Genomic DNA, 21,934 nt, shown 5'->3' on the forward strand with positions numbered 1-21,934 from the left:
TATTTATTTAAAATTTTAAATAAAATATTTATTAAAATGCCCTAAAAAATTGTACTATGCAATATTATCTCTTTGGCTAATTTAAAACTTTCATCAAAATGTACATGATACATAAGTTTGAACAGTTGAAAATTTGTGAAGTGTTTAATACTTGAGAATGACACATTTGCAACCACTGGATTTAAAATCTATTGGACAAGAGTGATGTGACATCGTTGTACCAAAAATAAAATGTATCTCTTTATATACTTTTTCATTATATACCCAAAAAAAAAAAAGTCTAAAATTTATTCACAATAATGGATCATGAAAAAGGGTCGCATATCTTTGTATGAGTTCTAAGAGTCATAAAAGGAAACGTATTGGGTGAGCCGGTCAACTCACACATTCTTGGGTTGTCTCCCTGTGATATATATCTCTAAGATGTATTTCCAATCCAAGGTTTTAGGGTTCAACAATCTCAACCATGAAAATAATCGGAATTTGGAATTTTTCCTTTTCGAAAAACTATAAATTTTGTTTTCCGAATTTCTTTTTCCACCGTCCATTTTTACTTTTAGTGGAAGTAGCATTTCGACCGCATGACAATACCTGAGGGCTCACTCACCAAAACAGTGTCCCACGTAAAAACCGTGTCCTTCAAATATGGATATTATAAACGACTACTGAAATTTCGCCGAAAGTTTGTACGAAAACCTTGTGCTTTAAATATGGATATTTCGAACGACCACTGAAATTTCGCCGAAATGTTTTACGAAATTCTCCAGAAATGAAAAGCTGCCTCTATGGAGTCCAGCTCTCGAGGGCACACTGGTAATTCCGATGCATAATGGCAGTTACGTCAATTTTCCCAGTAGATATCTGACGGCTGGAACGCAGCCTATCCGTTGCCCCTGGGTCATTCAGACCGTTCGATCTGCCTAGCCATTTCTACGTGTCTTCTCTCTTCTTACGCTTTGCTAAAAATTAAATAACCCTTCTATTTACCCAAATTCCCATTTTTTTAAAATAAAATAAAATAATATATAAACTCTTTATCTTAAATTCCTTCTCCCCATCTTTGAAAGAAGAATACCAGTTAAAGAAACATATTAAAGAAACATACAGATCCAGGTATTTTTGTGGGCAATTTTTCTTCTATATTATCCCTATTTATTCCCTTTTTTCACTGAATTCGACCTCATTAAATGGAATTATAGTCCATTCTCATGGATTTCCCTGAATATTGTAAGTATGTTCTATTTATTTGTGTGGGTTTTTGACCTGCAATGAAGAAATGAAATTATAATCCTTGTGGTTCAAATCACCCCATGGATTTATGTATTTTTCATGCTTTTTAAGGATAAATAGAGGCCTTTTCAGGCTATGATCAGGGAATCATTCAACTGTTAAGGAAAGCGGTGGTTTTAGCATGGATACTGAGGGGATTTTCCTGTAACAATTCAGATAGTTATTGAATTTTGGATTTCGACTGTTCTCAAGAGTCAAGGGTTCGTTATGTATTCTGCTGCTGTGTTTCTTGGGAATCACTCGATCCCACAGCGAGTGATTGATGAAAAACGCATGTGGGTTCTCAGAGAGGTCTCATTCCATCCTCACAGCAGTTTCAGGCGCTTTAATTGAGTAGGCAGATTAAAATTAGTGTTTTGGGCATTTGGGTATTAGAGTTTGTATCGGTTTTTTGTGATAAGGTTTTGGGTTTTTTCTCAGCGTGGAGATTGATAGGCAGCACTGTGAATTGAAGTTGGTGGCAGAGTTTTTAAGGTTTAGGGTTAGACGGTTTCAGGTATTGGGATGGGGTTATTGGTGTACTTGGTGTTCGGACTGGATTTTGGATATTCAGGTTCTCTAATTTGGTTTTGGGTTCTCAAATTGATCCTACTCTAAATTAATGAAGGTTCATAGGGGATTTTATTGATAGGGGAAAAAGTTGGCATTTGTCCAATCAGGCTTTCTATTTAATTTATTCGAGTAACTTTTTGAGATAAGAAAATCAAATAAGGATTTCTACTCTGTGCAATTGTATGGGTCATGCAATTTGAGCATTTCTGATCTGGCATCAGGGACTGAAAGGTAGCAGCTATTTGATGTTCTTGGATTGAGCACTTGCTTTCAGGTTTTTGTTTACTGGAAGTGGGTTATGGTTTAAGTTATGATTGTGGGGTTTGGAATTTGTTCTGATTGACTCTTTAAGATATCACATTAAAGATATTTTGATCAAGGTTATTGGGTTCTGTATTGAGAAATTTGGTTTCTGGTCTTTGGCTAGGGTTCGAGAGAATAGGATCAAGGTTGTGTTTGGTCATTGAGGAGTTGTATCAAGGAGAGTTGGGGTTCTTGTATTATGAAAAGCTTCAAGTTCTCAGGATCACATTTTGGGTTTTGAGTTTTGGGTAGACAAATTTTCAGCTTTTGAGTTTTGGGTAGACGAATTTTCAGCTTTTGGGCTCTCAAGCTTTTTGGCTTTTGGGTTTTAGAAATTATATTAAGGGGAGTGGGGATCAGCCATAATTCACAGGTTAGCAAATGAGAGGTTCAGAATGAGTGGGTTTGGAAAGGTTTCTGGTCGATGGAATCCCCTGACAAGAGGCTCTCGGAGATAGTAGACATAGTGAGATCATGGATCCCTCGAAGACCCGAGCCTCCACATGTTTCTCGAGACTTTTGGATGCCCGATCGAAGTTGCAGGGTTTGTTACGATTGTGACTCTCAATTCACAATCTTCAATAGAAGGCACCATTGTCGAACTTGCGGTCGTGTTTTTTGCGCAAAGTGCACCTCAAATTCAATCCCTTTATCAGTCGATGACCAGAGGATCAACCGGGAAGAGAGGGAGAGACTTAGAGTTTGCAACTATTGTTATAAACAATGGGAACAAGAGGTAGCTTCTTATGATAATGGGATCCGATTGTCTAGTCCAGTTCTCAGTCCTTCTCCATCAGCTACTAGTTTGGCGAGTTCTAAGTCTAGTAGTGGTAACAGTAGTAGCAGTATTGGTTCAACACCTTATTCAACTGGGCCCTATCAACGTGTCAATTATAGCTCTGGGCTTGGTTTCAGTATGTCTGCTGGATCGGAACAGTGTTCAGATAAGCTGCCCGAGATGCTGACACCGAGGAGAGATTCAAGCCCTGCCAAAGAAATTAGAGACCCGATGCCTGATCATTTTGGGTTTTGCATGAACAGGTATGTTCTCCCTCTCCCATACTACCATTGCTTCATTAGTTTCTTTCTTTCTTTTCTTCTTTTTAATTGCGATTGGTTGATGAGTTTTGAAACCCTAATTGAGTTTAACTGTAACAATCTGCCTTAGAATTGTAGTACAATGTTTTTTGCATTTTATCTTTTAATTCATTAATTGTTGGTGGAAAAGACACAGTAGCTAGAAATCTAAGAATTCAATCTGCAATAAGTTGTTTGATTTAACGTGTGATCAAATTGTTTACCTGAATAAATTAAACACTGATCCTTAGTGCCTCATCCTTGATAGAGTTTTGTGTACCTCAATAATCGCCGACATGTTTCCTTTCCAAGTCGTTGCTGTATTTCACTCTGCCACCCCTCCATCTCATTTTAGGCGAAGAAAAAAGAAAAAACTTGAAGAACATGAATCTTTAGCCTTCTACTGTCTTGATACAAGAAAAACAAGAATTCCCTCGCCAAATACTGTAGATGGCATGTTTTGGTTGACTTTTGGCTTTTTTGAGTTGGGTTCAAGCCCATGACCTGAAAGTCGCAACATCAAATGCCTTCCAGCAGATCACCTTTTTGCTTATATATATGTATATAGGAATGTATATAGGACACGGTTTCTATGCGGCCAACCCGCATATTGTAGAAATGCGGGTTTGGCAATAAATATATTTTTTAAATATAAGTTGATCCTAAGTTTGAGAGAATATATAATCTTTAACATGGAGATCATGAATATGAAAAAATAAAATAAAATTGAAAACTAGAAATAATAATTACATTAAGAAACATTTGGACCATTAGTTATATTTGTTTTTAGATGGACCACCTATTTGCGTCCATCTTTAAGATTGATGCTTTATACCTCTGGATCGCATATTGTTTCATGCGGTCCAGCCCACATGAAACAATTTTCCATATGCATCTCGTATATCCGTGAATGTTTATCCCAATTCTAGCTAAAGACCTTGATGCCTCCTTTATTGTATCAGTTCCAGTGATTCGCCCTTACCTGGTTATATAGTTTGGGGGTTACTTTAATGTCTGTGTGGTTTGCTTTTGAGAATTTTTTAAAATCAAATTTCTTCCCTTTTTCTTTCTCTTGAAAGTCTTTTTGGCCATGTCAGGAGCGATGAAGAAGAAGAAGAATATGCTAAAAATCATTCGGACTCTGAAAGGAGGCATTTTCATCAGGCTGGTGAATATTTTGCCCAAGATGAATTCATTGACATTGATCATGAATATGCCCCATTTACTCATCAAAATGATCAAGACCATGCATCACGCAAACTTCATCCCTCTGATTATATCTTTTCCGAGCTCCAAGAAGAAGACCCTTTGGGAGAGGACCAAACCATCAATGTGAGTTCTAAAGAGAATTTCAATAATAAATCTTCAGGTTCTCCTAGGAACATTAGGGCAAACTCACAAAATCCTGTTGCACTTGAGAAGGAAGAGGGGGAGGTGCATGATACTGGAGATGAATGTGATGCTGCTTCCTCCATATATGGAATGGAGACCAAGGATTCAGAGCCTGTGGATTTTGAGAATAATGGGTTATTGTGGCTTCCTCCTGAACCAGAGGACAAAGAAGATGAGAGAGAAGTTGGGCTATTTGATGATGACGACGATGAAGGTAACTCAGGGGAGTGGGGTTATTTGCGTTCCTCAGGCAGTTTTGGGAGTGGAGAATATAGACATAAGGATCGTTCAAGTGAGGAGCACAGGAAGGCTATGAAGAATGTGGTGGATGGGCATTTTAGGGCTTTGGTGGCTCAGCTTTTACAAGGAGAAAGTCTGCCCATTGGGGAAGAAGGGGACAAGGAGAGCTGGTTGGAGATCATTACTTCCTTGTCATGGGAAGCTGCAACACTCCTTAAGCCAGACACAAGCAAGGGAGGGGGAATGGATCCAGGTGGATACGTGAAGGTCAAATGCATTGCTTGTGGCCTTCGAAGTGAGAGGTAAGTGTACTATTTTATGATAGTTTAGGCAAGAAGAGAGAAAAAAAAAAGAAGGAAAGAAAAAAGTATATCAAGTAAATTGTGGAAAACAGGAGCTCATCAACATTATCAATGTCCCATGAAATGATGGACTGTGACATAAGTGGGAGTGTGGGACCCACCATTGGAGTCATGCGTTTTTCTGGTGGGTCAACTCTCTCCATCACCATCCAACATTTCATTGACTGGTCATGAGCCAAGGAGTTGTATAGTATGCTCTTGTGGCTAACCCTACTTAACCTTCACCACCAGAGATTTTGCTATTGGCTACAAATAGACCTCCTCTTGTTAAAGTTTAGGCTTTTTTTCACAGCATGGTGGTCAAAGGAGTGGTCTGTAAGAAGAATGTTGCACACCGACGCATGACGGCAAGATTTGAGAAACCCCGATTTTTACTCCTTGGTGGGGCTCTTGAGTATCATCGAGTTTCAAATCAGCTGTCGAGTGTTGATACATTGTTACAGCAGGTATTGATGTGGAGAGAGAGAGAGAGAGAGAGAGAGAGAGAGAGAGAGAGAGAGAGAGAGAGAGAGAGAGAGATGATCTCGCTTTCCTTTGTTTCCTCATTGTTAGATGAGGGAGAGAGGGAGGGGGGGGGGGATGTGGGGAGGCACGGGGAGAGGGGAGGGAGGGATGATCTCACTTGTCTTTGTTTCCTCATGTTTACATTCTTTTCTCCAGGAAATGGATTATTTGAAGATGGCAGTTGCAAAAATAGATGCTCATCAACCTAATGTTCTTTTAGTCGAAAAATCAGTTTCTCGCTTTGCCCAAGAATATTTGTTGGCCAAAGATATATCACTGGTATTGAACATTAAGAAGCCACTCCAAGAGCGCATAGCCAGGTGCACTGGTGCACAGATTGTCCCTTCTATTGATCATTTATCATCTCAGAAGTTGGGTCACTGTGAGGTGTTCCATGTGGACAAGTTTATTGAAGAGCATGGCAGTGCTGGTCAGGCTGGGAAAAAATTGCTAAAGACCTTGATGTTTTTCGAAGGCTGCCCAAAGCCTTTGGGTTGCACTGTGAGTCTCTCTATGAAGCCTTCTCCTCTGCTCTTTACATTTTGCATTATCTTTGCCACCTGAATATTGGATTTTCCTTATTGATTTTTTGTTGGGTGTATGTATCTATATTATATATCTCTGTCTGATGGAAAGGCTCAATGCATACAGTTCCTTGAAAATGGTTCTTAAATTCATCCCTCCCATTTACGCATATTAACATGTTTCAAACTTACTTCTCGAAAAGTTTCGTGATTAATGAGAACATGTGTATTGCATGCATATATGTTCTAATTGCCTCAATTCAATGTTTAGAAAAAGTACAGGCGGGCGCATAGGCTTTTTTGGGGTCTGGCTGCCTAGGCACCCGCCTAGGAACATGGACCCCCCCCTTTCCCCAAACAAAAAGGACAAAGGAGTACTTAGGGCAGGGTTTTATGCCTTGGGGAGTTTATAGGGCACTTTTAGAGCCCCAAACTCTTCATGAAAAAGAGGAAACATAATATTGTACTAAAAAAAACAAAAAATGAAACAAAAATACATAATATGAAATGATGAGTATATGATATCAATCTAAAAAAATAATCATATGTAACTTACCTATAAGAATTAAGATATAAGTATATAACCTAATTATTAATTTATCAAATAAAACAAAACAAAAATAATAGGATATCAAAACATGACACATTGTATAAAAAAGGAATCAATTATTTATAAAAGAATTCGATATAGGCCTAATTTCATCATTCAAATGAGGACAAAATCAATTATTCGCAAAACAATTCAATATTTCAACTACAAACATGTAAATATATCATAAAAGGAAAAATAAGTAAAAAAAAAAAAAAAAAACAAATGATTCACAACATAATACGTTATAGTGAAAAAAAAAATCAAAACCCTTGTTCAAATATGATAATGCTCTATAAATATCAAAATCAAAATGATGACGGCCCAAACCTTATCTTACTGGGTCTCCAAAAGTCCTCAAAATCAATCACTAAAAGCCTTTGATTTCAGAAGAAATCGAAAAAATTGTGCCTTATGAACAGGTGACTCCCTTGACCAAAATAATATATTAGCATATCCATTTTGTTGAAAACAGTGAACTCATGCATTTAAATGCAGTTGCAATGTAGCTATAATCAATTAACGAGAAAGAAAAACAAAATGTCACTTATGTACCATCGTACTGGTCCTTTCAGGTTCTGCTCAAGGGTGCTAATGGTGATGAATTGAAGAAAATCAAACATGTTGTTCAGTATGGAATCTTTGCTGCATACCACTTAGCCCTTGAGACTTCTTTCCTTGCAGATGAGGGCGCCTCCCTTCCTGAGCTCCCCCTCAAGTCCCCAATAACTGTTGCCTTGCCAGATAAGCCCACCAATGTAGACAGATCGATCTCTACAGTACCTGGTTTTATGCTTCCTGGGCCAGGAACGCCACAATCAGATCATGAAACAAGGAGGAGCCCTTGTATTGATCAATCTTCGAAGTTTTCTCCTTATCCAAAAAATGGGTTTGATGCCTCCTTTAATGGGCCTATTCATAACTTCAATAATCATTCTTACTCAAATATGCCTCAGAAGCACTTCCCTACAGAAAATTTTCAGACCCAACATCTTTCACAACCAGTCCCGAAGAGTCGGTTCTCTTCCTCATCTGTGTCGGGTCAATTGGTTTCCTGCATGAATGATAACCTTTCCCATTATGACCCATATGGGGAAAAGGCTAACCTGGACTTTGAAGAACCTTCTGATCATGAAAGCCTTCCTAGCACAAATCACCCTGTTCTTTCCAATGGGCACAAGGATTTTGAGGCTTTAGATGGGTCGATTAGGTCAAATGAGATGCAATTGGAAGGAAATAAGATGGGATCCTTGCATCAGAGGAATAGTTTTCCTAATGAACATGGGTCATCGAAAGAAGAGTTTCCCCCTTCGCCTTCGGACCATCAGAGCATTCTGGTTTCTCTCTCAACAAGGTGTGTGTGGAAAGGGACTGTGTGTGAACGTGCCCATCTTTTTCGCATCAAGTATTATGGCAGTTTTGACAAGCCTGTGGGTCGGTTCTTGCGTGATGACCTGTTTGACCAGGTGTGTTACACATTTCATTGTCATGAGAGAGAGAGAGAGAGAGAGAGAGAGAGAGAGAGAGAGGTCTGATTTGATGTGAAATCTCTTACTCTTTTTTGGTATAGGGTGGAAATAGATTTGCAGCTCTTACTCTTTTTTTGGTCTAGGGTGGAAATAGATGAGCACCCCTTTAGGTAGATACACTAAACAGGGGTGTGTTTGTGAGGGAGGGAGGTTGGGAGGGAGGGACCAAGCAACCCTTATTGTTTTTTTCCCCCTTTTTCTTTATTGCAATTTCCGTCCACCTTCTGAGTTGAACATTGGTTTGGTTTTTAGACAATGGTTGTTACTAAAGATCACACACCATGCGAGGCTGATAAATTTTGTTGCCTTTTCATGTAAGGACTATCGTTGTCCCTCCTGTGATGCTCCAACTGAAGCTCATGTGCATTGTTATACTCATCGTCAAGGTAGCCTAACGATCTCTGTTAAGAAGCTACCTGAGTTTCCTTTACCAGGAGAGAAAGAAGGCAAGATTTGGATGTGGCATCGGTGCCTGAAGTGTCCTAGAACCAACGGATTCCCTCCAGCCACAAGGAGAGTGGTGATGTCTGATGCTGCGTGGGGTTTGTCTTTCGGCAAGTTCTTGGAGCTCAGCTTTTCAAATCATGCAGCTGCAAGCAGGGTGGCTAGCTGTGGACATTCCCTACATAGAGACTGTCTTAGGTTTTATGGGTATGCACCTCTCTCTCTCTCTCTCTCTCTCTCTCTCTCTCTCGCTCTCTCTCTCTCTGTGTCTCTCCCTCCATGTGTGTGCATTAGATTGTGTGCATTTTTTTGAATGGCATGAGTGTCTGAGGTTCTTAGAAGCATAGTTTTTGTCACTTTAGTTCATGTAATTATATTTGAACAGGTTTGGAAGAATGGTTGCTTGCTTTCGGTATGCATCAATTGACGTCCATAATGTATATTTGCCACCTTCCAAACTGGATTTTGACTACCAACATCAGGAGTGGATCAAGAAAGAAGCGGCTGAGGTTAGATCTTTGCTCTTTGAGGAAATCATGACTTTGAAACTTTCTAGGAATCTCGTCTTATATAAAGGTTAACCTTTCAAAGACAACACGGAACAGGTAACTGACAGGGCAGAGCTTTTTTTCGCCGAAGTGTTTGACTCTTTGCGCCAAATTGGAGAAAAAACTACAAGCTCCAGACCACTTTACTCCAATGCTAAAGCTCCTGAATCAAGGCGTCGAATTGCAGAACTCGAAGGGATGCTGCAGAAAGAGAAGGCAGAATTTGAGGTGCACACACACACACACACACACACACTCTGTCTCTCTGTGTCTCTCTCTCTCTGACACACACACGCCTGCGCGTACACACTCTCTCACACAAAAAAAAGAACAAGAAAAAAAGAAGTACCACTTTGTGATAGTTCATACAAAAGTTCAGAATTTTTCATTTTAGCTCAAACTGTACTGAGAATTGGTCCCTATATAACTTTGTTAACGAAGGCCAAAAAAGAAAACAGATCAATCTCAAAAATGGTCATATCCTTAGAAAAGAAAATTAGAAATGACCAATTTTTACAAGTGATTCCAAAATCACCCCAATCTTGGTCTTTTGAAGATAATATATTAAAATGGGTGCGGTTTAATAAGGTTGCGACCTTACTTGTTGAAGTAAGGTTGCCATATTGTTCACCATCTATTTTAGTTGGACTGTAGATCTGAAACTTATCATAAGACAATGTCAAAAAGTGGCAAATCTTTTAAAATATGTCAAATCTATACCGTTCAAATGAAAGGTGTAGATTACTGCAACAACCTTATATAAACTTTTTCCTATTCAAATTTAGTTCTCAAAATTTAACTGAATCCAATTTTAAGATAAATTGGGTTTCCTGAACTCTGGCTGCTTCTCTTTTGGAGCAGGAATCACTACAAAAAGCAATTTCCAAGGAATTTAACAAAGGGCAACCGGTTATTGATATCCTTGAGTTGAATCGACTTAGAAGGCAATTGCTCTTTCAGTCCTATGTATGGGACCATCGGTTGCTTTTCCTAGACCTCTCGTTAAAAAACATGGCTGCTACTAGTTCAGATCACAAAACCCGTGAAGAACTAAACAACCCGACGAAACCCAAAGCAACAACCAACTCAATTGAAACTGTGTCTATACACACTTCAGAGCCGAAGCAAAATGATAACTTAACTGGCTCTGAATCCCCACGGTTGGGCATAAAATCAGATGAAGCTCTTAAAGGGGGCTGGCATTCAGAAGAAGACATTCTAGGGCTCGGTGATGACCCCAAACACATTGAAGACCATCAAGAAAACAATTTGAACCCAGATAAGATACATCAGAAAGAAAGTCAATTTTGCCTTACCAATAGTCTTAATATCACAGATGAACTGAATTTCCCCGAAGCTGGTATTGGGGTTCGAAGGGTCCTCTCAGAGGGGCATTTTCCAATATTGGCAAATCTTTCGGACACTTTGGATGCCGCTTGGACAGGTGAAGGTCACCCCCAACAAAGTTTAGCATCTATAGAGAGTGGACCAGTTGCTAAAGACCCAGCCCTTGTGGATACGCCTGTTACTATATTGGAACCTTCAGTTGTGAAGGCTAAACCTGAGGAGGTTGCCCAACCTATTGTTCATGTCAAGGGGAATGACCATGGTGAGGATTTTGCAAGCTGGTTTGGAGCTCCATTCCTGAACTTCTATCGTGCATACAGCAAGAGCTCCTCTGGTGGGGCCCCCAGATATGATGCCCTAGGCGACTATAACCCCACTTATGTCTCCTCTTTCCGAGAGCTTGAGCATCAAGGTGGGGCTAGGCTTCTTCTACCAGTTGGCATCAATGACACTGTGGTGCCAGTTTATGATGAGGAGCCCACGAGTATGATAGCTTTTGCGTTGGTTTCACAAGATTATCATTCTCAGATTTCAGAGGATAGAGAGAGGGGTAAGGAAATAGGTGATTACTCAATTCCTTCATCTCTCTCAGATGTATCTTCTCACCCATTTCAGTCTTCAATAGATGACTCAGTGAGTTCTGACTCACTTAGAAGTTTTGGGTCTTTGGATGATGGTGTGTCAATCATCTCAGGAAGCCGGAACTCTCTATCTCTAGACCCACTTATTTTTACCAAAGCTCTGCATGTTAGGGTTTCTTTCACCGATGAGGGTCCATTGGGGAAGGTAAAATACTCAGTGACGTGTTATTACGCAAAGAGGTTCGATGCATTAAGGAGGAAATGTTGCCCAACGGAACTGGATTTTATAAGGTCTTTAAGTCGGTGTAAGAAATGGGGAGCCCAAGGTGGAAAGAGCAATGTGTTCTTTGCAAAAACCCTGGATGATAGGTTTATCATCAAACAAGTCACAAAGACAGAGCTGGAATCATTCATTAAGTTTGCACCAGAGTATTTTAAGTATCTTTCGGAATCCTTGAGTACGGGGAGTCCAACGTGCTTGGCAAAGATCCTTGGGATATATCAGGTAAGGATGTGGGATTGCATTTTCTTTTGGAAAACTGTACTATAATCCTATAGATCAAAGGCAACACCATAATCCTTTATGAGCATTTTGTTCAATATATTGATGGATGTTGATGGAGGGAGTGGAACCCCCTTATGGTGCACTCCTCTCCCTCTATCACCTTCCATTCATTGGATGATGATGTTCCACACCATTGTATTTTAGTAACATACACACACGCATGCACGCATGCACGCACACACACACACACACACAATTATCTCTTATACAAGGAGGTCACAATCACCAATAACAATCTGATGTGAAATCTGATAGCTTGGGTGTGTCATAGTTTGAGAAAATTTCTTTTGAAGTTTGAGCTCGGTCAATAGAATAAATGCAGCCATCTAATTTTACATCCAATAAGGAAAAGAGCCCAGGCTTAATTGGTTAGCGCTTGACGATTTGCAACGCTACATCCTAGGCTCAATTCCTATATATTGTAGTATACTTTCCCTTTCTTCTTTACCTCTTTGGTTTTTATTGTAGTATACTTTCCCTTTCTTCTTTACCTCTTTGGTTTTTATCTGGTTATTCTAGTTGGGCTCATTCTTCTTCTCTGATATTGGGTTTGATGCCTAGGGCCTCCCTAGCTTCTTGTATTTTCTTTCGTTTTCTTATTGGTTATTGGTTTTGACCTCAGTAGAATAGTTTGGGTAGCAAACTTGGGTTTTACCAGTTAAGGATCTGGGATTGCATCCTCTTTTGGGAAAGTATACCGTAATCTAACGGATTACAGGAAATGATAGTCCTTTGAGATCATCATTGTTCAATATATTGATGAGTGAGACCCCTTATGGTACACCAACTCCCTCTACTCCATCCATTCAATGGATTATGCTGATTTCCACACCATTGAACATACTTTTTATGTTTTGGATAAGCTGGATTTCTGTATACATTCTCCTTCGTTTTTGTCTCTTTGATTGCTATCTGGTTATCTAGCTATACCCTTTTTCCTTCTATGATATTGGGTTTGATTTTTAGGGCATCCTGAGCTTCTTGTATTTTCTTCTTTTCTCTCCATGCTTATTGATTTTGATCTCTGTAGACTAGTTTGGCTAGCTGTCCTGATATATGTAGACTAGAGGATCTGGAGATTGTTCTTGTTCTGCTGCGTGCACATTCTGGGAATTTGTCATTAAGTTTTAGAAATGGTGAAAGTGGCCATTTGGCAACCATTGTCTTCATCAAAAGGGGGAGGGGAGGGGACGGGGGGGGGGGGGGAGAAAGTGACCGCTATAATTAACAGCTTCATATCAACTGGGGACCCTGAATGTAATTTGAATAACTTGACAATCAACTGAGATGACCCTGATATAATTAGATGTTCAAATTCTCAATATCTCACAGTAGCCTAAATTGTATACTAAACATAGGCCTACATAATACCATATATGCTGAATGTCAGAAGTCATATATGCTTGCAAGATGGATGTTAAATGGGTTTGAAAATAAGTGAACTTATAATTGTGCTGCAACTATACTTCCAAATTCGAAAGCGTTTTGATTGGTTACTTTGAAAATGCAAAGGGTCTGGCTGTTGTATGGCCATAAATGGTTATTCGATTCGTTTGCTTTCTCTCTTTTAACTCATTTCTTTTTTTCTTTTTGGCTTTCTTCTGTCTCATTTCTTACTGGATAGGTGACCACAAAGCATCTTAAAGGTGGAAAGGAATCAAGGATGGATCTAATGGTTATGGAGAACCTTTTGTTTAGAAGAAATGTAACAAGGCTTTATGATCTGAAAGGATCTTCAAGGTCTCGTTACAATCCAGATTCGAGCGGAAGCAATAAGGTTCTGTTGGATCAGAACTTGATTGAAGCCATGCCTACATCTCCTATCTTTGTTGGGAACAAGGCAAAACGGCTGCTTGAGAGAGCTGTCTGGAACGATACTGCTTTTCTTGCGGTAATCTGAAGCGTTTTGCTTGCAGTTTTTGAGAATTTTAGGAGAATTCTTTCCTCCAATGTAACTGTTAGGATTTGCACGCACATGTTGCAAGGGGAACTTAATTGTTAAGGAAAAGTGGGAAAGAAGTAACTTAGATAAATAAGGTGTTGTCTGCTATGAAAGCCATAAGGGCTTCTGTTTTCAAGTTCTTTCAAGGGGTAATCTTTTTGACCTTGTTCTGCTAATCATTATACTGTTCACAGTTCTTATCCTTGTACTATTTCCTTCCTTAGGAAAGGAAGAAAATGCAGAAATTACAGTTTTCCAATTTTCATTTAAAAGTTTTCCTTAAAAAAAGGAAGAAAAGGCTGAAATTGCAGTTTTCCAATTTTCATTTAAAAGTAAAAGGAGAGGGTGCCACTAGAAGATGTAGCTTCCAACCTGCCTTCATTTGTATCTTAATATCTGCTTATTTAGGCAGAAATTGAGGTCATCATTCATTAATGGCCAACATATATGGCGATGCTCTATGTGAAGTCCTGAATCACTTATCTTTCTTCATTATGCTGCAGTCAATCGATGTTATGGACTACTCGCTGCTTGTGGGGGTGGACCAGGAGAAGCATGAGCTGGTCCTTGGGATCATCGATTTCATGAGGCAATACACATGGGATAAACACCTTGAGACATGGGTCAAAGCTTCTGGTATTCTTGGGGGCCCTAAAAATGAGTCCCCTACTGTAATCTCTCCAAAACAATACAAGAAAAGGTTTAGAAAGGCCATGTCTGCCTACTTCTTGATGGTTCCCGATCAGTGGTCCCCACCCACCATTATTCCCAGTGCTTCTCACTCTGATCTTTGTGAGGATGGGCCCCCCTCTCTCTCTTTAGAATGAGGCTTCTTCTGTACATTTCAACTGTAAGTTCCTTCAAATCTACCCTCTATAGTGTATTCTTTTTTTTTTGGTTCCTTTTATTGGGGGGCAGTCATATTCATGGTCGTTGTTAGTTTTTTTGTTCATATTTGTTAAAGATGCATAACAAGGCCTTCTAATGCCATGAAATTGTCTCGTCGAAGGTGAGCCAAGACGAGCTCTTGTGACGATTCTGTACAATAGTTTTCCATGTACTGTTCGTGGTTTGAAGCTAGACAGCCCCCTATGTGGAAGTCATTATTTTCAATGTATACATGTATTGTTGTTCTCCTGTTATTTTTGGGGTATAATATATTCGAATGTGGCGTCTTTTGTCTAAATGTCATTTATTTTGACTTTGTATGTGATCCTTTTTACAAGAGGCATAATGAGATGAAATGGTTTCCTTGGTGCATCACCTCCTTAATCTTTACAAACATTTGTGCTTTTGATTCTGTCCCTCACATTTTGGATACTCTTCTGTTTATGTATTTGTCGGTGTTTTCGTGTGCATTTTCCTTTTGGAATGCTTCATTGATAAGTAGCACAGTAATACAAGCTCACAACAGGTAGTGATAATTTAGCCTAAAACTAATTACATTCAAATTAGTGAACTATAATCAGATTTCCTCTTCATGTATACGCCTATATGCGGTCAAGATGGAGGGCCATAAGATTATTGAAGGTGAAACCTTAAATGTCATTACCTGGTGTAAGGGAGAGGCTAGAGTTCATTGGAAGTTGACTTCAATCTTTGTGGAGATTAGAGAACTTCTGTCTGGCCTTTCCGCTAATCTTTGTCACTGCCATAGAGAGTTCAACTGCAAGGCTGATTCTTGGCGATGGGTGGAGTCAACTAACCATCGTCGATGGTCACCAACTTTGTCTAATCCTTGTATTTGCTTATACTTCTTTTCTATTCTCTTGTATTTCTTCTAGAGATATTATATGTGATCGAGATGAAATCCATGAATTTGGAATTTGTTATATGTGATCGAGATGAAATCCATGAATTCGGAATTTGCTACTCTCTGTGTTTGTTTCATTGGAGAGTTACCTAGGGAGAGAACTTTCCGTATGCAAAGCTTCATTCCCCTGGAAAGCACTTTCGTACCAAAAATAGGGATGACAGCATTTTTCCATTATTTACACTGGTGGAGCATGTCTGGAACTATCATCTCTTTCCTATGAGACAAACTTGGGAAATGGAGACCTTTCTCCTGGTGAGAACTTTCACATGAAATAATGTCCCCAAAACTTGTTCCTTTAAACTGACTTGAGGGGTCCCTCTAAAGCAAATGCCATTGTGGGTCCGATAGGGTTCATCACACGCACCCTCCTCCCTCCCCAGAGAGAGAGAGTGTATTCATTTCCCCAATTGGACTCGGACTTAGACTCGGGCTTGTGTTCTGCACGGAGCAGAAAGGCGTTCACTAGAGACCTTGTGAAAAGTGCAGCAGATATCTCTTGAAAGGCCGGGAAAAGGTGAGACGTGAAACTCGTTTGAAGGTTAACCCTCGAAGATATGACTTCCTTCTACCCCCCTTCGGGTGCTCTCTCCATGTGTTTTGCAATATTTGAGTAACAGAATGCTGATTCGAATCGCAATGCATGTTCAAATTGGTATTAGATAGTCTCAATTCTGAGATGGAATCCTTTTTTGAAGAAGAATGATCCCTTCATGTATCTATCCAAAAAAAAAAAAAGAGAGGGGGGAAGATTGCAATGTTTTCCCCATTCAAAACTAATGCATCATGGCTTTGTATATATAATGTTAGTACTTAAGTTCCTACGGTTGTTTGACGTGGCCCTAATTGCCAGATGTCATGGATGGACGGTCTGAGTTTTCAATGATAATCAAACATTGCTTGAAATCTTTTCTAAAATAATGATGGTTTATTTATGTAACAAAACATAAAATAAAAATTGAATGTTGCATTTAGGGGTGGCAATGGGCCCGGACCCGACCTAGGACCTGCCGGGTATGGGTCTTGCATTTGGACCCGGCGGGTCGGGTCTGGGTCCAAAACTTGGATGCGAACACTATATTGGTTTGGGTCCAGGTCCAGCTGGACCCGATATGTACGCGTAAACCGTTAGAGATAAATTACTTTACTTAAGCCTTATTCATTTGGGTGTATTAAGGATCGCATATAATTAGAACTAGTAGTCATCTTTAGCTATTAAACGACAAATCACACAGCTTGAAATCTAATTGCAGGTGATTGTGACCTTGTTGTCAATAATGCGGGTATATGATGATAAAAAAAAGAAAAAAAGAAAAAAAGAAAAGAAAAAAAGCTCATAGTGAGGGTGATAATGGATCCGAGATCTGACGGGGTAGACTCAAAACCCGACAGGTACGGGTATGGGTTTAATTTTTGGACCGGACGGGTTGGGTCCAAGTTTTGGACTTAGACCCAAATCTATTCGGGTCAAGCCGGATGTGACCCATTACCCGTTGTCCCCCCTAGTTGCATTTGTGCTCCAAACACAACTATTTGTCATTTGTGCAGTTGGATGACATCACCCACGCCATCCGCGGCTGAAATATGATGAATGGGGTGATGTTAATCAACTGTATGGAACAAAATACAATATACAATGTTATTTTGCAGTCGACGTGCATTTTATTTTCCTTTTTAAGAAGGGAAACCCGTGAAAAAATCTCATAATGTCAAAACTCCTTCCAAAATTATTCAGGGATCAAATGCTCACAATTGACTGTAAAGGGTGTATTTTGAAATTTTTATTTTACTCAAGTTTCTCCATAGAAAGGTTTCGTTAAAAATGACCAAAATTGTTAACATTGACGGATTGGGAAGTCTGGACAAGCAATGATATATAAATAATTCGATCTGCTCTGATGGGGATTGGTATGGTTGACATGGAGACCGGTTCCGTGGATGATCTCACTGCAACTAACTAGCTAGCTAGCTCATGGGGATTCCAGCACAAGGCTTTCCACTACCAGGATAAATGCTTCCCTAGCACGGGCAATGGCTCTGCAACTCTCCCCTCTACCTTCCTCTCCACCCACCAACCGCCCTTTTGCTATGTTTCTTGATCCTTTCTCTGCTTTGAACCTTTTCTTCCTCCTCTTGTTTTCTTTCTGTCTTGAGCCTTGTCTCCTTTTTGCTTCTATGGGAAAGTTTGGCTGGCGCTCTTCTACTCTTCCTCAAACTCTTTCCCTAGACCTTCTCCTCATTCGGACAGGGTGCATAACAGGTCTTGTGCGCACCATAAAGTTAGTGGTCCCGATGGCTCTTCTAGGGCCTCTAGAGCTCATGTTGATGCCACCTCCTCTAGAAATGCCCATGGCCAGGGTGGTTCTGGCTATTCCACCACCTCTCCTGTTTGGAAAGAGGTTTGTTTTGGCTCTAGCCTTCCACCGGTCTCCCTTTCGGTTAGGAGGGTCGCTCCTAAAGTTGACAATCCTCCTAAGAAGCTTACCGTAAAGAATGGAGAAGGAAAATGGTTGGCTTTTGCCCCTGTGAAGTCGGCTGGTGCACACGCATTTATTGTGCAGTTCAAATTCAAATTCTTCTAGGAGCGGAAAAGGTCATGGACCACTACGGCCCATGCTTAATAAGTCATTATTCCTGTGCTCCTCTTTTGCAGTTGGCAAGTCATAAAAAACGAAACTCATGGATTCCTCGAAAATCCAACCACTGTCGAGTTTTTCTCCTGCCTCTTGGGTATTGTCTCTGAAAAGGCACCGCCACTCGGGGAAGTTCCGACGGTTGAAGTTTCTCATCTTGAGGTTCCTTTTGATTGCCCCGCGGTTCAACGGACACACGATATCGATTGTGGGTCCCCAGCCTCTTCGTCTTCTAAGCTTAGTATATGACACATGATCATTCTGAAGAGACATCTTGGCTGATCGACTTGGATCCAAATCCCATTGGATGGCTGCATTCTCCCGATGCCTTGCGCCGAGTCTCATCTCTTGAGAACCTGAGCGCGGTTGGGTCGCCTGGGGAAAAGACGTGCTGTCTCGAAAAGGCAGATTCAATTCCTCAACCCTCGGTTTTGAGCAAGTCTCTGCCCCATCCTGCTTCATCCTCCTTCCCCTGTTTTCTCTCTCTTCAAGTTTTGCCCCTTGCTTCTTCTGTGCGCTCTCTTTTCTCTCTTCTCTTCCTTAGAACATCTATCCTTTTTGCCTTTGCTGCTCTAATGGACCCTCTTATGACCATCATAGACATTGTAGAAGAACGAGACGTTGTTCTCTCTAACCCCGTTGATGCCCCTGAAAATGCTTCGGCCATGACGCTCTCTACTTGAGATTATTTCAGGGCTTGGGGTAGGTTGACCTTTAAACTTCCCTTGATGAGGGCCACTCATTAACAAAGGGAGTCGGCCCTCATCTTGGCTGCTTTCCTTGATCCCTGATGTCCCCTCTCTGCTGCTTGCATCCTCTGAGGAGGACTTGCCTAAAGATGTTGCGAATTGGTCAATCAAAGATCGCAAGAGAGGAATGACTAGGATCCACGCTGTTGAACTCCTAGAGGGAATGAAAGTCAAGTTTAAAGGGGAGATCAGGCTCTTGGAGGAAACCATCGTCCCAGAGGATATCCCGACTCCCCACCCAAATAGGAGGAGAATCCGTCTTCAGCAAGAGGCTGCTGAGCTTGATGCGGGCTTGATGTTTAATACCCTTACTTTTGGTGCTACGGGTGCCACGAGGAGGGGGAGAGGCTTCCGTCCTCAATGATCGTGCTCTCTTGGATTGTGTGTGGGCTTGGAAGTGCTAGAAGGAGGAAGGTACTACGTCTGCTTCTTCGTAGATGTAGACGTAACATTTTGGTTTTGCAGGAAACCAATCTCACATCTTTTAATTTACCTTTGCTTAGATCTTTTTGGGGCTCTCGCCCTGTGGACTTTTGCTTCTCTTCTAACAGCCTCTACGGAGGCCTTTTAACTATCTGAGACCCCTCTGTATTAATGGGGATTTTTGTTTGTTTAATTTTTCGTCACATTGCTGTATCTTTTACAGATGTTGATGGCTTTGCTTTATGTGCATCTAATGTTTATGACCCTTATGTCATTGGGAAAAAAGTTGAGTTTTTAAACTCCTTATCGAGTATTTTCACTTCGTGTGGGACCTCGTGGTGTGGTGCCGGTGACTTTAATATAGTTAGAGCGCACACGAAATCTCTACTCGGTCTGCTCTCAACTCTCAGATGCTCGCTTGATTCTTTTGTTACTTCCCATGGTCTGTTTGATTATGATATTGTCGGCACCAAGTTCACTTGGTCCAACAACTCTTTGTCTGACCTGAAGATGTCTAAATTGGACCTCTTCCTTGTCACAAAAATATTAGACTCTCATTTCCCGAAATCCCTGGTTAAGGCGGCCCCTCACCTTGCCTCGGATCATGTCCCAATTCTTTTGGATACTTATGCTTTGGTCTTTGGACCATCCCCCTTCCGCTTCTAATTAATGTGGCTGGAGGATAAAACTTTCTTTGATGTGGTTAAAATTCGTGGGAGTCCATTCGGGTAACTAGCTAGCCTGGGTTTGTTCTATTTATGAAACTTAAGTGGCTCAAAATTAAAGGAGAAGCTACTACGGTAATATTGCTGACAAGATTAGCCCGTTTGAAAGGGAGATCTTGTCCCTCAATACTGTAGAACAGTCTGCTGCGAGACTGAGCTAGGACCAGTGCCGTGACAGGGAAATGAAAAAAGGGACTTGGAAAACCTTCTTCATATGGAAGAAATTTTCTGGTTCCAAAGCTCTAGATCCAGATGGGTTAAACAAGGTGATTTAAACACCAAGTACTTTCACTCCATGGCCAATTGCAAGCATTGATCTAACTATATTAGTGGTTTATCTATCCCGGGATTGACATGGAGAGCCCTAAGCATGTTGAAAATGCCATTGTCAATCACTTCTATGCCGCTTTCTCTTCGGAAAGCTGCATGTCTTTTGATATTTAGAATGTTCATTTCAAAACTCTCTCTACTTCCTTTGTTGAGAGTCTTGAACATGGTTATTCTACTGATGAATTTAGGAAAGCTGTCTTCGATTTGCCTAGGGACAAAGTTCCTGACCCGTACGGTTTCCCCCTTGCCTTCGTTCAAGAATTCTGGGAAGTAGTCAAGACGGATGTAATAGCTTGGATCCATTATTTCTTTCAGGATGACTTTGTGAATAATGCCATTAACTCCACCTTCATCTCCCTCATCCCCCAAGAAGACCTCCATTCAGTCTCTTCAGAATATTAGGCCTATCAGCTTGCTGACAGCCTGTACAAAATTCTTGTTAAGGTCTTAGCTAACCGACTTCGCAAAGTTCTAAATGAGGTCATTGAAGGCCCTCAAATGGCCTTTATCAAGGATAAGTATATCATGGATGGTATTCTTCTGACCCAAGAGACTATCCACTCTACCCAGTCTATGGGTTTTACAGGCGCGCTTCTTAAGCTTGATTTTGAAAAATGTTACGATCGCATGGAGTGAGACTTTCTCGACAATATAATACAATTGATGGGTTTTGGCCTTACTTGGCGCAAATGGATCTCTGGTTGCCTCTCTTCGACCCACTTCTTTGTCCTCATCAATGGCAAAGCCCATGGCTATTTTCAAGCTTCCAGAGGCCTTCGTCAAGGAGATCCCTTTTCCCTTTTTCTCTTTATGTTGGTGGCAGAGGCCTTTAGCAAAATGCTTGAAGGGGTAGTTGATAGTGGTATTGTCCAGGCTTCATGCCTGACCTAAATGAATTACTCTCAGTCATCTGTAGTATGCTGATGACACCTTGATTATGCTTAAAGACAATGAGGACAACATCCATAAGATCTTGCTGTTTTTAAAGCTCCATGAACTTTGGAGCCATGATCAATATGGGTAAAATCCAAAATCATTGGCATTAACTGCTTCTCGATAGAATTGTCGGACTGGGCTTCGTGGTTGGATTGCGATGTGGAATCCTTCCCAATAAAGTACTTAGGCATGCCTCTTGTTAATGGTTCTTCTCCAAGGTCCCTATGGGACCCTCTTATTCAATAAGCTCAAACCAAGCTTGACGCCTGGAAAGCGAGGTTCCTATCATTTGCAGGTAGGTCAAACCTCATCAAAGCAACTCTCTCTAACCAACTAATTTATTATTTGTCTTTGTTTTTGGCTTCTGCATCATTGATCCATAAGATTAAAACTTTAATATAGAATTTTCTTTGGAGTGGGTCCCATCATAAAAAGAAATTTCATCTTGTTAAATGGACGTATGTCTACCTCCCCAAGAGAGATAGGGGTCTAAGCATCCACAACTTAAGGGCAGTCAATAAGTCTTTATTGACGAA

General features: G+C 40.5%; 1 protein-coding gene across 2 annotated transcripts; it reads left to right on the top strand.

The window, feature by feature from the left end:
* The first annotated feature begins 1,012 nt into the window (after nt 1-1,012).
* FAB1B (phosphatidylinositol-4-phosphate 5-kinase family protein) lies at nt 1,013-15,052 on the top strand. 2 transcript variants are annotated; one of them, XM_006828568.4, is made up of 11 exons: nt 1,013-3,186; nt 4,320-5,156; nt 5,509-5,662; nt 5,877-6,221; nt 7,409-8,299; nt 8,682-9,013; nt 9,192-9,315; nt 9,412-9,582; nt 10,216-11,787; nt 13,472-13,738; nt 14,293-15,052. In XM_006828568.4, exons 1-11 carry the CDS (start codon nt 2,570-2,572, stop codon nt 14,614-14,616), a joined length of 5,634 nt encoding a protein of 1,877 aa, XP_006828631.1. In that variant the 5' UTR covers nt 1,013-2,569; the 3' UTR covers nt 14,617-15,052. The 2 variants fall into 2 exon arrangements, with proteins under 2 accessions (XP_006828631.1, XP_020532117.1); XM_020676458.2 differs by lacking the exon at nt 13,472-13,738.
* Nucleotides 15,053-21,934: the final 6,882 nt, after the last annotated feature.

The sequence above is a fragment of the Amborella trichopoda genome, chromosome 13 (genome assembly GCF_054954075.1).
Source record: "Amborella trichopoda isolate Santa Cruz 75 chromosome 13, AtrichopodaSantaCruz75HAP2 v2.0, whole genome shotgun sequence".
Taxonomy (NCBI): Eukaryota; Viridiplantae; Streptophyta; class Magnoliopsida; order Amborellales; family Amborellaceae; genus Amborella; species Amborella trichopoda.

Coding starts and splice junctions, on each gene's coding strand:
- FAB1B (XM_006828568.4), top strand. CDS start 2,570: ATGGAATCCCCTGACAAGAGGCTCTCGGAGATAGTAGACATAGTGAGA. Junction 5,157..5,508: donor TGTGGCCTTCGAAGTGAGAG/GTAAGTGTACTA, acceptor TTTTTTTCACAG/CATGGTGGTCAAAGGAGTGG. Junction 9,583..10,215: donor AAGAGAAGGCAGAATTTGAG/GTGCACACACAC, acceptor CTTTTGGAGCAG/GAATCACTACAAAAAGCAAT.